This window comes from Amblyomma americanum, chromosome 5, assembly GCF_052857255.1.
Source record: "Amblyomma americanum isolate KBUSLIRL-KWMA chromosome 5, ASM5285725v1, whole genome shotgun sequence".
Lineage (NCBI taxonomy): Eukaryota > Metazoa > Arthropoda > Arachnida > Ixodida > Ixodidae > Amblyomma > Amblyomma americanum.
Window position 1 is genome coordinate 101,158,318 of NC_135501.1, and position 15,593 is coordinate 101,173,910.

Genomic DNA, 15,593 nt, shown 5'->3' on the forward strand with positions numbered 1-15,593 from the left:
CCACCTTGTGCGCGTGATTAGTTCATTTTAAAGCAATTAAATCACACACGCGCACAGCACTGTGTTGGTTACAACTGGAGTGGGGCGTCCAGTTATTATTCGTTCAAGGTAGAACTCGCGGAGCGTTCGGTCGCACGTTAAAGATCCCCAGGTGGTCGAAATTATTCAAGAGCCCTCCACTACGGCACCTCTTTCTTTCTTCCTTCTTTCACTCCCTCTATTTCTTACCTTACGGCGCGGTTCAGGTGTCCAACGATATATGAGACAGATACTGCGCCATTTCCTTTCCCCAAAAACCAATTATTATTATTATTATTATTATTATTATTATTATTATTATTATTATTATTATTATTATTATTATTATTATTACTAATATTATTATTATTATTATTATTATTATTATTATTATTATTATTATTATTATTATTATTATTATTATTATTATTATTATTATTATTATTATTATTATTATTATTATTATTATTATTATTATTACATTCAATTTCTCTCTGGAACTCCAGATCAGTAGCGCTCGGCTACTGATCCGGAGTTCCCTTGTTCGAACCCGACCGCGGCGGCTGCGTTTTTAAGGAGGCAAAACGCTAAGGCACGCGTGCGCTGTGCGATGTAAGAGCACTTTAATCCCCAGGTGGTCGAAATTACTGCGGAACCCTCCACTACGGCATCTCTCTCTTTCTTCCTTTCTACTTTCATTCCCTCCGTTATCCCTTCTCTTACGGCTCGGTTCAGGTGTCCGCCGATATAGGAGACAGATACTGCACCATTTCCTTTGCCCAAAAACCAATTATAACCTCTGGCGGGCTGCGCCACAATTATTTTCCAGTCGCGATGCTAATAGCGGTCAGGTTTAGGGTAATGAATATGGGATAGCGTTTCGTTGGCTTCATACTAAGTTAGAAATTATTGACAGAAGGCGAAGTGCATGTTAGGCCTTTGCCAATACTGCATACTGTTAATGGCAGCGAGCGACGTATTTCTCATAAAAATAAGGACAAGGGGATCACTAACAAGTGTCTCTAGATATTTGTTCCGGCTCGAGTAGCCATCCAGGAGGTGGAGATTAAGCGTTGGACATGCTTGCCATATTTGACCCTTTTTCGGTATGGCCGCCAGCTGTGGAGTTCGTAATTTAGCTCATATCTGAGAAGAGATATCACCATGAAAATAATGTATTTGAACGAAGACAGCCCGCGCTCGGGCATCTCATTGATCGAGATTACCGCACTGGGATCACGAAGCCTCCTTTATAAGGCGCGTTTCATGACTTTTTGATATTTCGTGGGATCTGCTACAACCCTTGATCACAGTGCCATCTGTGGCAGCAACTATTCATAACGTTTCAAGATTTCGTGACATCTCCTACCACCCTGAGAACAAAGCGCCATTTGTGACTGCAACTAGTATTGAGTGGGTCCCACGGGACATGCTAACCGGTCAAATCCAGGCAGATGTAGCGACCCACTATGCGAATCCAGACATCACTGCCTCGGCTAATTCATTTGGAAAATTTTACCCTCCTTTCACCAATAAAGAAACTCCTGCGGCGCCGCACACGTGCTCTCATCCCTCCGTGTGCGGTAACCCTACACCGTGGTCTTACCCTGCAGAGGATGTTGCGATTAGGAGGGTCCAGGTCGGGGTTGCCCTCACACCTGCCGAATCTCGGAAGTGGCCTCAGTACCGAGATTTGTTTCCTCGGCCAGAGTGTCCGACATCTAAACACGAGGACGTTGAAGCCGACTTTCATCACTTGCTGTGGGACTGCCCAGCTCTCAAAGCTACAAGGATCCGGCACCTGAATGTAGCGGGCCTTTCAACAAGCAACCCTGCTTCATACATTGCCTGGACGCGGGGACCGTACCATCGTTTTCTACTGGACTTCGTCAAATCAGCTAGCCTTTTTTCATTCATTTATTCACTGATGCATATCTCATCACACCTTCACCCATTATTGATGCCCTGCGGCAATAAATTTCGCTATAAAAAACTAGTAAACAGCGCATCTCGCATTGAAACTTGTAGCGCCATCTACAATAGCATTGTAGAAACAATTCTCTGCCGCATGCAACTGATGACGTCCGGGTTCAATGTGGTAGATAGAGGTGGAACTATGTGAGTATGACGTCAGGGAAAGAAACGGCGGCATTGTTCCGGTTTCTCAAATCTAAGGTCGCGGCCAATAAAAGTGGTTGTGCCCTCTCATTCCTATCAGCCCGCCCCTCACAACAACAATGCTGATTGCCTAGCTCGGTTAGGCCAGGGTTACTTAGCGAAAGCGGGGAGACTTCTGCATCGGAAGAGTGCATTCACTTAATGTGCCCTTATTCAAGGATAGATCTTGAGACGTCGTGCCGAAGTGGTAGCGTCTCCGCCTCGAAAGCAAAAGGCCCTAGTCCGATTCGGGGCCTCGGCACAGGTTGTTTATTCAGTGTGTGTGCGGGGGGTTTCAGGGGATCCCATAGATGCCGCCACCGAATACGTTGGCAAGCAGTTAAGCGCCGGATCTGTTAAGGCGCGGTTATATTCCGGCGTAACGCGGTCGCGGGCTGCACGGCGACGTCACGTCGGCCAAAGCGATACTCCTGTATACTCCAACTGCGCTTGACCGCCGACGCGTTCTGCGGCTTCGGGGCACTCTGACCGCCTCTGACCGCCCTATTTCGCGCCGACAGCGCGAGCCGCCGCCGGCCTGGCCGGGCCGGTTCGGCTTAGCGGCGAGGCGCGCGTTGTGGCGTCATGTGCCTCCTCGGAGCATCGCCACGGCGAGATCGCAAGTTCGCGACAAGTAAAGCTTCCGCTTAATAAATAACGTAAAACGGGTAGGAAAGCTGTCCCGTTACTGGACTGCTATACATGTATACATTCGCTGTTGCTGGTGCTGTTGCCGACAGGAAAGAAGGAAAGTGCATGGGCCTGCCTACTGGCTCAAGCCAAGCCACGCTCGCTGCTGCTTGCTGAAAGTAGGAGAGTTAAAGGATAGGAGAGGGAAGATAGAAAGAAAAGGCGCCGTGCGCTAATAGGCCCATAGGCCCCGGGCCGATTGCGGAGGCAGTGCAATACAGGGCTGACCCGTGCCAGTGTGCGTCTAGCACTCTGCTATATTCTAAAGATAAGTTTAATATCTCGGGTCAAAGGACCAGTAGCAGATATTAAAGCAAGTATCAGGCCATATAACCTTATAGCACTGTAAGCTTATGGCATATAAGATTACACATTCGATGTTGCTGTTGCTGATAGGATGAAAGGAAAGTGCACGGGCCTCCCTACTGGCTCAAGCCGAGCCACACTCGCTGCCGCGTGCTGAAAGTAGAATAGTTAAAGGATAGGAGAGGAAAGAGAGAAAGAAAAGCCGCCGCATGCTAATAATCCCATAGGCCGCCGGGCCGATCCCGGAGGCAGTGCAATACTGGGCGCCTGAGTGCGTATAGCACCCCGCCACGTTCCGCTATATATATATATATATATATATATATATATATATATATATATATATATATATATATATATATATATATACATACGGTGGCTCAGTTAACTTGGACCAAGATTATGAACAATCCTAAGCGTTCTCCCGAAATCGCGTGGATGTTGTTCAGGCTTATCTAAAGTTAAAGCACCCTTTATTTGATTGTCCTACGTACATAATTACTCGAGATAAATTTATTAACTTTTTAGATGAAACGCTTAGGCGTCAATAGAAAATTTGTGGAACTCCACAAATATTTTCAAACCCAGCCACTTCCTACGGGGTAGCCTTAGTATCGCCGTTTTTATTCGGGAAAAACGAAAGCCCGCGGAGTTTAAAAAATACCACGTGAAAGCGCGCTCCGTGCGCCAGAATTCGCCCCGATTACAGCGCTCTCATCCGTGATTTCTGGAAAACATCGCTCGCTTTGCGCCTTTCGTGCTGCCCACGAGAGGGCTTCGTGTTGTGCTTGGTTCCAAGATAAGCGCGAGCGGGCTCTGGTGCCAGTTGAAGGAAAGCGCAGCTCCCGTTTCTGCGGCGATAATTGCGCTGTCACGCAAGCAGAATGCATACGGAGGAACACTGACAATCTCAAGAGTTCGAGTTTGGGAGGAAGACCACAAAAAATAAAGACGCATTATAACAAGCTTGATAGCTTGGTGTGAATTACAGTCTTTTCACAAAAGAAACAGATGTAAGTGGCTACAGAAGGTTGCATTTTAGTTTCTTTACCATTCCTTCTAGGCAGGGAATTTGTAATTTCATAGTACTTACGTGCCTTTTCCACGTCGTACAACAGTTTTGCACAGATGACTATTTCCATGGATAACGATTGCAGAGAATCATTCGCTGTGATGTCTGTCTAAAGAAAGTGTTCAAACAAGTCGCCCTCTGCCATAATGCAGTATTGGCATCTTTTCAGCACGTCCGATGTAGCTTCCTTGATTACGCAAGACGGTATTTCACTGGATACCTCAGCAATATCTGCCTTTAGCTTTTTCTGGTGTAGTTGTGGGTTTGCGGTACTCGCGGTCTTTCACATATCCCCACAAGAAGAAGTCAAGAGGTGTCAAGTCCGGTGACCTTGCAGGCCAGGCCACAGGTACATGCCGCCCGACCCACTGGCATTTGAAGGCTTCGTCAAGCCAGGCTAGGGCAACGCTGCTGCTGTGAGCTGGTGCACCGTCGTGCTGATACCAAGTCCGCTTCTAAAGCGCGAGAGGAAGATCAGAGCAAAAATCTTCGACCGGGCCTTTCAATATGTCGTTCAGGTATCGCTGAGCAGTGAATATGTGGTCAATATGGGGCCAATTATTCTTCCGTCAAAGATACCGCACCAGACACTGAATGACCGTTGGTACTGTTGTTTGGTCTGCGCCAGCCAGTGTGGGTTCGTATTGCTCCAGTAATACGCATTATGGATGTTGACTTGAGCCTTTCTGGAGAAGGTTGCCTCATCTGTCCAGAGCACTTTGTCAACAAAATCCGTTATTTCGTCACTGCTCAACAGAATCTAGTTTGAGAAGTCAAGCCAAGATTGAGAGTCTCCTTCTTCCAGCTTTTGATGCAGTTGGAGGTGATACGGATGCATTTCAGCCTTGCCAAGAATTCTTGACACTGAAAACTTTGAAATGTCAACCTCAGCACTCACATCACGTAAACAGGCATGAGGGTTTGCAGCCATGAAAGCCAAAATGTCTCCTTCAGCCTCTTCAGTGATAGTACCCTTTCTGTGCCGCGTCGTCTTGAAGCTACCTGTTTCTTTCAGCGTCAAGTAACTCCTCATTATTGTGTTTGCGCTAGGTCTTCCCCCACACTGCTAATTTCGGTACACCTTGGCAGCTTTCCACTTATCGCCCCGTGTTGCTCCCCAAGGCCAAGACCATGTTCGCCTTCTGCTCGTGTGAGTACGGCATTCTTCAGGCACTGCTAAAAAATTCCTCGATGCGGTTTCACGTGGCATTACAGTAATAGACAGTTGAGCTCACATGCATCCAGCCGTTGGCACAGCTTAGAAAGAAAGCGGGATTATGACAAATGACGCCGTCTCGCACACGTTTCAGATACGTCATGCGTATTTTGTGTATATTTGTGGCATTCTGCGTCGACTTTAACGCTGAAAAACAAAGGGCTCTTTTCATAGTACTGGAAAATAACCGGCTAATGACGGCGCATTCTTCCGCGGCAGGCGCGAGCGGCTGCTGACGAACGCGTTTTCGGAGCGCCGTCGCCAGCCGCTGTCGGTATAATGTCAGAGCCGAGCAAAGGTTGAAGCCCTTTCTCGTAAGCAAAGAGAAGGCGCAGCGCTGGCGATGTTTTTTTTACAAATCTCGCATGAGAGCGCTGTAATCGCGGCGCATTCAGGGAGCACGGAGCGCGCAGTCACGTGGTATTTTTTCAACTCCGCGGGCTTTCGTTTTTCCCGAATAAAAACGGCCGCGCTAAGGCTACCTCATTGGAGCTGCCGGGGTTGGAAAATATTTGTGGAGCTCCACAACTTTACTATTGACGCCTGAGCGTTTCAAGCTTTATTTAAAAAGTTAATTAATTTATCGCGACCAATTATTCTAGTACGAAGAGGAAAAAAATCGTACGGTAACTTCAGATAAACCCTAACAATATCCACGTGATAGAAGTTCTGAAGAACGCTTACGTCTTTTCAAAATCTTGGTCTGAGTTAGCTGGGACACCCTATATATATATATATATATATATATATATATATATATATATATATATATATATATATATATATATATATATATATATATATATATATATATATATATATATATATATATGTGTGTGTGTGTGTGTGTGTGTGTGTGTGCTGCCCTCTGGTGGAGCATTTATAGCGGACGAATGTATATGCCTATATATGTGTCACTGTTTATAGAAATAAAACCACAATTACTTAATAGCGAAACATTGTATACATGCAACTATCCGTTGAAGCGTTTTCATATCGCACCACAAGGCGAATTCTAGGCCCACCTTGACCCCCGAAACGAAGCAAATTCCGTTTGGGACGTTTCTTGAGGGGGTTCTACTCGACAATGTGTAGACGTGCATCGTAATGTCTCTGATAGATGGTGCTAGGCGGCGATCGTTTCGCTAGGCGGCTTGCGTGCATGCGTAGCCGAGCATGGTGGCAATCCACCCCGTTTCAAAAGGTATTACATTCCGTTCCTCGAGACAAGCGGCGCGTTCTACGCTTTCTTCAGCTAGTAAACCAAACAGCTAACGCTCGTTACGTCCACGTCGTACACACGGTGGCGGCCTTATTTTGGCATATAATTTATAGCGATCAAGTTATTAGAATAATTCGGGAGATGTTCGCTTTTATTCGAGACATTGGAGGCGCCGGGGTGATGTGCGATACCAGTCCACGTTAATGATCTCCGGGTGGTCTAAATTATTCCAGAGATTGCCTGATTGATTGATTGAAACTTTTTTAAATATCGGCAATTGTCCGATCCGTGGGTGGTGCGGCTATTGCGGCAGCTCATTGGCCTTCGCTGCAGCGTGGGCCCTGCGAACCAGTCCCCGTTGCAGTTCGGTGTCCTCGCTGTGATAAGATACGATAGGAAAACTTTTTATATCCGATAGACAGAGGGTAACCAGAAGGCTACCCGCCGAGACGACGGACGAAAAGTCTTCACTCTCGGCGGCGGCTTCGGCCAGTCGGACGAGTTGTAGCTGAGTCGCCGGGTCGGAGCTCAGTAGTAAGGTCTCCCATTGGTGTTTCGACTTTATACCACGTTCCTCCCGGGGGCATGAAAACATTCCCTTAGTATGTGGTCCAAGGTCGCCCCAGATGCGGCTACCTGGCTACATTGGCTACCACAGCCACCACGTGCGATGAACCCACCTGTGCCGCAGTGCCCTGTTGTGTCAAATCTCATCGCCTCAGGAAATTAGGGTGCGCGATATATGTGTGGCAGAACGTCCAGCACACCCTCATCGGCTCGGCGGCGGTGGCATCCGATGCCCAGCAGTGCTTGGTGGTGACAGTGCGCGTCGGTAGTGTTGGCACGTTCGGTGGCCAGTGTTTATTTGCGCCCAGCTCTTGCGTGGAACGCGTTGTGTTTTCGTGATGTGTCTTCCTGCTGTGCCCCGCGCCAAATCATCTGTGGTGATTTTAACGCCCACCATAGTGCGTGGGGCAGTGCGCGCCACTCCGCGCGTGGAGACGACCCGCCAGACGCAGCAACGCAGCTGGGACTCACCCCCTTGAACACCGGCGAGCCCACCTTTCGACGACGCGGAACAATCGGCTCCTGCATCGGCGTTGCCTCCGCATCCAGAGGCATCGAGGTGACATGGCGCTGATCTCCGTCTCTATAGGGCTCGGATCATTACTCCATCCTAACGGAACGCACTGCATTGGAGACGCGCACCAAACGTACCTACTCTGATACCAAATGGAGTGCGTTTAGGCGGGCGGTCGACGAGGCGGCGGCCACTGGCGCCGATTTCTTTTCAAGTTTAGTTCGAAGCGCCCTCGAAACTGCCCAACGGGCAGAGGTAAGGGCAGGGCAGCCCACACCTGATATGAAGCTGCTTGATCTGCGCGAGAAGAAAGATCGCGCAGAGCGACGGGCGCGACAGACTGACAGAACCGCCGACTGGACTGTCTGCAACCGCCTGGACGCGGCAGCGCGCCGCCACGCCAACAAGCTATATCGCCAGCAGCGGGCTTCACTATTCCAAAGGATGGAGGAAGATGTCAGCTCGCGGAGGCTGTTTGACGCCCTGCAGCGCATCATCGAACCATAGGAAAACCGTCAACCGCTGGCGGCCCTCGCAATCTCGAGCGGGCTTAGCTTTGAAGAGTTGGAAGAGCGGTTTGCGGTCGGTTCGCGCAGGCCAGCCCCGCAAACGCAGCTAAAAGAGCTGCTCCTGACATCCTCAGAATCGACGCCATTCCCTCTCCCGTCGCCTCTGAAGGTCCATGTGATTCGCCGTTCACCACGGCGGAACTGAACAATGCGCTGCAGCGCTGCCGCTGCTGCTCGGCGCCCGGACTGGACGGGGTGACATACCAAATGCTGCGAAACCTAGATGCGCAGCAACGACAGATCCTCCTGTAGCAAATCAACCGGGTGTGGGAACGCGGGGAGCTACTGGAGGATTAGCGAACCGCGGTCGTTTGTCCCATCCGAAAGGCAGGGTGCCCACCTACGGAGCTGAGCGGATACCGGCCGGAGGGATTAACATCGGCGGCAGGTAAGCTCATGGAGCATATGGCGTTGCAGCCTCTGAACAAGCGGGCCGCGGAGGATGATTTGTTTGACGAGCGGCAGATGGGTTTCCGTGGAATGCGGTTCACGGCTGATTCTATATCGGACGTAGTTACAGCGCTGGGGCATGCGAGGGCGGCAGGCGAGGTTGCGCTGCTGCTACTACTGGACGTCTCGGGCGGTTTAGACAACGTTCACCGCACACCATTTCCCGCGGTGCTTGAGGGGGCTGGTGTGAGCGGGCGCCTTTTGCGATACGTTCATGGCTTCCTGAGCGGGCGCACCATGTGCGTACGAGTAGGGGGTAAGCTCTCCAAGCCACGCCCTGTGGACATGGGCGTGCCGTGCCGCAGGGCTCTGTCTTATCACCATTTCTGTTTAATGTGGCCATGTTGGTGGTGCCGGCCTCCCTCCCCACGAGCGGCCGACACCATATGTACATGTCTATATATACAGACGACATAGCTATGTGGTGCCGTTGACCACCAGATAAAGCGCTCCGCGTGCGGGGGTGTCTTCAGGGAGCTCTGACCGCTATCGATGTCAGCTTGCAGGGCCTTGGTCGGTCGCTGAGTGCGGACAAACATCGGTGGCCATGGCCTGCGTTTCGCGCTCGCGCGCGCACCTTGAGCAACAGTCACTGGACGGGACTCCGATTCCTTGGCGTAAATCGGTGCGGTACGTTGGCCTCGACATCGACTGACACCGTTACCTCCACCCTTCGGCGACCAAGGACTATCTGCCGATGAAGATCACCGCCGCCGTGCACAAGCTCACAGCTCGAGGCCAGGGCATCTCCCAGCATGCCGCGCTGCGGCTATACAATGGCGCCGCCTTAGGGGCGGTGTCCTATGCGCAGCCGCTCGTCACGTTGCGCAAGCCGTGCTGGAAGAAACTCGAGCTCCAGCAACGCAAGTCCCTGCGCGTGTGCCTAGGCCTGCCCAAAAACTCGCAGTGCGCCGCAACGTTGGCCGAGGCAGGAGCGTGGCCACTTGAGCTCCATGCAGCGCACTGGGAACTGGATCACATCGACCGGCTTCACCGGGAACCGGACAGCGGCTCGGTGCTGCAGCGTATGCGCTCGCACCTGCACGCACGAATGGGCGCGGCGCTGCTCAAGTATGAGCAATTGATCCCACCATCCTATGGTTTCTGCGCGCCCTGGCATGTTGCTTCGGAGGTACAGCGAGAGATCGTCGGCATCGCAGGAAAGCCGAGCACACCCCTCTGTGCTGTGCAGCAGCTGGCCAGAGCCGTCATTCACGATGAGCTCCAGGACCATCTCCTCGTGTACACCGACGGCTCAGTGGCCCGCGACAGCTGCTCCCTTGATGCGGCGGCTACCATCCACGCCCAGCGACTGCACAGCCAGCAATACGCAACGTTCCTGGGCTCCTCCACCACGGCTGAGCTGATGGTGATCCGGCTCGGGCTCTACCTGCTGCTCACCCTATGGCCTCCGCCGCCCAGGCGTGCTCTGCTGTGCGTCTCCCGCGCCGCCCTCAGCCGCCTGTAGTCCAACGGCCGCGCTACCCCACTAGTGCAGGAAATTCAATCGAACATCGATCGCCTCGCGAAGAGAGGATGCGCCGTGCGTGCACAGTGAGTGCCTGGTCACTATGGCATCTCCGGCAACGAAGAAGCTGACGACCTCGCGACCACCTCACATGAACTACCTGCTAGGGATCTCCCCCTTGCGCTAGAGGACGTGCGTGCGGTCATCCACGACCATCTCCAAAAGCAGCACCCCGACCCACGCGTCACAGGAGGTGAGCGCATCGACAGCATCACCGGCTGTCGCGCACTTACGCGGTCGCAACGTGTAATGATTCTCCGCGCGCGTATTGGCTGCGTGTGGCCCGGGAAACGACGGGGCGTCACGGAATCGCGACAGGTGAAGCGTGTGACGGATTTGCTGCAGTGGAAACCCTACAGCACTTGCTCCTTTACTGCGCCGCGTTCGTCGATGCTCGTCGCGATATGCTTGTGGCCTATAGGGCAATGGGCATACTACCAGTTTCCCTCAAGACGATATTAATGCCACAGGGCAGTGCGCGCACCCGTGAGCGTACCTTGGTGAGCCTCTGTGCATTCCTCAATTAGACAGGCTTAACGTCCCGTCTGTTCTCCGCCAGGTAGTTTCACGCAGTGGACGAACGCTCCTCAAGTTCTACCTCGGACGATTAACAACTGGACACCCCACTCCTTTTGTAGTCAACATGGGGCTGTGCGCGTGTGTTTTTATTCCTCCATTATGAACTAATCACGCGCACAACCTGGACACATTTCTTATTGTGTAAATAGTTTGTGTACATTACCTCTCCCCTATCCTCTCTTCCTGTGCCCTCACATCTTTCGTTTCATTTCTCCATTCTGCCTGCTCTCCTGTATTTCCGCTGCCTCAGCTCAGGCCCTTCAGTATCAATGGCAGATGCCGGGTCTAGCAGAAATCTTTTCCTTCTTTTAATATTATTTTACTGAAAACCACTTACTGCTACTACAAATACTACCTTAGGGAACGTGCTTTCCCGCCAGTTAGTACCACCCCCTCCATCCCCAATCCCACTCATTCTTCCTGCAAGGCTGCTTTACGGACCACTCAGTGCGCCGGCAAGAATTGCCTGGTGGATAGTGCTTTACGTGAAGCACAAGCCCGTGGGCTTCTGGACCAGTAGGGGACCACTCTGGTGTTGGTGGTAAAACTTTAATGCACTGGAGTGGGGTTTAGAGAAAAGTGGAGGGTTCCACCACTCTCGTGCCTGGGTGGTAGTCCTCATTCCGGGACACCATCGGCGGTAGCCGCTACCCGCGCTCTTTGAACCAGAGCCCTCTGGGGCTACAGATCCAAGCAGCCGGACAAGGTCGCCTCCCAGCCCTCTCTCTTTGGCTTATTTACTCTATTTGTGGATTTTTTTGGCAGGCCCATACATTATGATATGCGTCTCCTCAAATCTCACAATTTTTACAGTACACCGAAAATGTTTGGTCTATGTGTTTTAGAATCGCCAGGCTTAGAAACAACCCCGTCCGCACCCTTCTGGGGTGTCCTTCCTCAGTTCTATCCAGGCCCTTGGCGGGCTCTCGAAATGTCTGCCTACTGAGGCGCAGATAGGCTTTATTGTCCGCGTATGTCGTAGGCGGATTCGGAATTCAGTGGAACAAAGTGGAATTCAGAGTATGGGAATTCAGTGGAACTTCGGGGGAGAGACGTTCGCGCGGCTGTGTGAGCAGCCTCGTTCCGTTCTATTTCCTGGTGTCCGGGCACCCATAGCATTTTTTTGTTCCCTGCATTGAGCTATGTTGCGCGCTTGCGAAACTTTTGCTGGCAAGCGGCGTTCTTCTTTCTCTTATACAATTTCGACAGGCGTGTTGAGAATCAGAAATTATGTGCGTGGCGTCGGATTGAGTGGCTGCCAGCGCTATCGCCACTTCCTCGGCTAACGCAACTTTACTAGTTTTCACCGAGAGTCCATCCGCCTGCTTTCCCTCGTGTATGACCGCTACGGTGCAGAGGCCCTCTTGCGTAGAACCCGCCGTGTCTACATAATACGTGCCATTTTTGCTGCCGTAATACTTCTGTATCACTCCAGCTCCGGCTTCTCTCCTATACCTTGATTGTTCTCGGGATTCATGTTTTTGGTATTGATTTAACTAGTATCTTATCTCTCCAGTCCTTGGGAATGTCCCCTCTGTCTTCTGTTGTTGGTGGCAGCGCTATGTGCAGATCCTCGACGACTCGTCTACCAACTTTGGTCGTCAATAACCGCATTATTTGGCTTGTTTGGAAAGCTTCGAGTAGTTCTTCCAGCTTGTTATGCCTTCCAAGGTGGAGAAGGCGATCAGTGGACGTCTTGGAGGGGAGCCCAAGCGCCTTCTTGATGTCCACTGTGACTATTACGTCTAATTGCTTCTTGTCGCTCTGCCGTAGTTTGAGGTAGGGCACTGCATATGTTATTCGGCTAATGGAAAAAGCCTGCACCAGGCGTATTGTCTCCTTTTCCATGAGTCCACTGTGCTTGCCAGATACCCTGACAATCATCCTACTGATTTGCTCGCACGTAACTGTAGTTTGTGTTATGGCATTGTAAAGGGGTGAGGTTAGAAGCAAATGCCGAAACCGGTCACCGACGTGCCTTAAGGAGCGCACAGGAAGAGCGCCCCGTAAACCGACAGTAAGCGTTGCTGGCGGGAGTAAGACTGGCCCCCTCCGTGAAAATTGGGGGAGCGTTTATTATCTTTTCCCGCTCCCTTTTTCCCCGTTCAGCTGGGGGCCGCTAAGAAGGCGCCTGAGGTGTCCTTGGCGTCTGCTGCCTTGGGGAATCGTCATACCCTTTCCTTTGTTATGAAGCCTGCTTTACCGCACTGGGGACGAGACGTGTCTTGTTTACGCCTCTACAGTCCGTAGTAGATAACAAGCCTCCGGACCCGGGTAGACCGACGAAGCTTGGGTGCAAAGGGGCCGCACTCGACTGCTGTTGCCGCGCCGAGGCCTTTGTAGACGGCTCGGTGCATTATGAGCAGCAAGGTGGGGGCAGCTGTTCTGTGTCCGTTTCCGCTGCTAGTGCAGGAGGAGGCTCCTCGTCATCTGAGAGAACGCCGCGCGTCATTCGCGGTCGCACGTAGTCCGCGTGCCTGTTCCACAGCGTTCCGTCTTCGAGTTCTATTTGAAGCGACGAAGAACTTGTGGGTGGGCAAACCATTCCTGCAATGCAAGCTGGGCCTCGTCGGATGTTTCGAACAAGGACTGGCTCGTCGGACGAAGGCAAACAACTTTTGCGTGGGTTACTATCGCAGCGCATCTTTTGCTTCAATTGCATGAAGTCCGCATGCGCACTTCGGCCGGGGTGCATTCGCTGAATGGGAGTTTGCAGCTGCCGGCTCATGAGGAGCTCAGCGGGAGGGGACCCAGTACACGCGTGCGGCGTTGTTCTGTAGGAAAGCAGGATCCTGTCGATGTTTGTTTGGAAATCTCCAGGCGGCGCCTTCTTGAGTTTCCCCTTTATTGTTTGCACGACGCGTTCCGCTGCTTCGTCCGATGCTGGGTGGTATGGCGGGATCAGGATTCGCCGAATGCTGTTCTTGCTCAAGAAATCAGCGTACTTCTCGCTGGTGAAAACGTGCCATGGTCGGAGACATTGATGTCTGGAATGCCATGTGTGGAAAATATGGTTCGCAGGCATCGAATTGTGGCGTCCGCTGAATGTGCATGAACGGGAACCACCTCTACTCATTTAGAGTAGGCATCGACTAGGACGAAAAAGTAGTGTCCTAGAAATTGACCATCAAAGCCGATATGCAGTCTAGAGCATGGTTTCTTCAGGAAACGGCAATGCAAAAGGAATTGTTCGTGGTTAGAAGAATTTTGGCGGTGAATCTTCCTTGACAACAATTTTTGCTTTCACAACTTTGAATGTTCCTAGTCCGTCGGAAAATACTTCTTTGTAGCAATTCAGCAGCTCGTCGACACTCGTCAGTCAACGGATCTGACGTCGTTTAGGACGAGCTGAAGAGCACTGATCCAGTTTCGTCCGAGAAGGGTTGGACACTGGTCCGGAGCTAAAAACAAAGGCAGTGTTGCCTCTCTTCGTCCGAACTGGACTGATACGATACGCTTGCCCCTAACGGGTGTCAGACTTCCGCAATAACTCTTCAGAATTGCGTCTGAAGGGTCTACTGAGAGCTCGGGAAACCGCTGTTAAAATGCAGTCTCCTCTATTACGGAGACACTGGCCCATGTGTCTATCTCCATTCTAAGAGGCCTGACTGCGACTCGCAAAACTGCTACAAACAGAGGAACTGTTTTCTCGTTGTTGATCTGCCACGTCTCCAAGACCTGTGACTGGATTTCAGAAAGATTTCCACTGTCCGCTGGGCTGTGAACTGGCTGCTTTTGTTGCCGTTCCGCATTGTGCTTCCTTGACACGTTCTTTTGCTTCGTGTCGGCAGCCTTTGAGCGGCATGCTCTGGCCAGATGCCCGATCTTGCTGCATGTGTTGCACCGGGATTTTGCGTTCTGGCATACTGTTGCGTAGTGCGGCTCTCCACAGCGATAACAACTTATCGTCTGTTTCATTTGCTCGATCATCGCACTGTGAACTGTCTGCGCTTCGGTGATGCCCTGAGCTTGCATCAACATGCTTGAGTCTCTTTTAGCCGTCTCCTTTGCAATTAGGAGCTTGGCTGAGGACTCGAACGTCAGGTTTGGCTCTTCAAGCAGGCGTCGTTGCATTGACGTGTCATTAATGCCGCAAACGAGTCTGTCCTGCAGCATGTCAGGAAGGAAGGTGCCGTACTCACAGTTTGATGAAAGCTTTTTCAGTGATGCGGTGTAGTCGCTCACAGACTCCTCCGGTTGGCGAGAGTGACTATTGAATCTGAAGCGGCAGACCACCACGGAAGGCTTCGGAATGTAGTGGCCCGAAAGCACGGAGAATATCTTGTCGATAGAGACTTGATCTGGAGTTTTAGGCGTCAGCAGGCTCCGTAGTAAGGAGTAGGTACTGGACCCGCAGCATGTGAGGAACACGGACCTTTTCTTCTCCTCTGGAACGCTGTTGGCGTTGAAGAACAGCTTGACTCGCTCCAAGTACTCCGTCCAGGCTCCTCCTTCTCTGTGGAATGGCTCCAATGCTCCGTAAGTCGGCATAGTTGCAGATGATGGGATGCCGGAAAACTTTTACCCCGTCGCCACAATTGTTATAATATTGTAAGGAGGTGAGCTTAGAAGCAAATGCTGAAACGGGTCACCGACGTGCCCTAAAGACGGCGCGGGAAGAGCGCTTCGTAAACCGACAGTACACGTTGCTGGCGGGAGTCAGACTGGCCCCCCTCTGTGAAAAGCGGAGCAGCGTTTATTATCT

The 15,593-nt window shown here is 51.4% G+C and overlaps 1 protein-coding gene across 1 annotated transcript; it reads right to left on the reverse strand.

Moving 5' to 3' along the window:
- Positions 1 to 13,244: 13,244 nt before the first annotated feature.
- LOC144134076 (uncharacterized) lies at positions 13,245 to 15,379 on the reverse strand. The gene is made up of 2 exons (XM_077667065.1): positions 14,824 to 15,379; positions 13,245 to 13,393 (listed from the first exon to the last, which is right to left on the reverse strand). The coding sequence occupies exons 1-2, from the start codon at positions 15,377 to 15,379 to the stop codon at positions 13,245 to 13,247; spliced, it is 705 nt and encodes a 234-aa protein (XP_077523191.1).
- Between the last annotated feature and the right edge of the window lie 214 nt (positions 15,380 to 15,593).

Coding starts and splice junctions, on each gene's coding strand:
- LOC144134076 (XM_077667065.1), bottom strand. CDS start 15,379: ATGCCGACTTACGGAGCATTGGAGCCATTCCACAGAGAAGGAGGAGCC. Junction 13,394..14,823: donor CGAAGCGCAGACAGTTCACA/GTGCGATGATCG, acceptor CGCTTCAAATAG/AACTCGAAGACGGAACGCTG.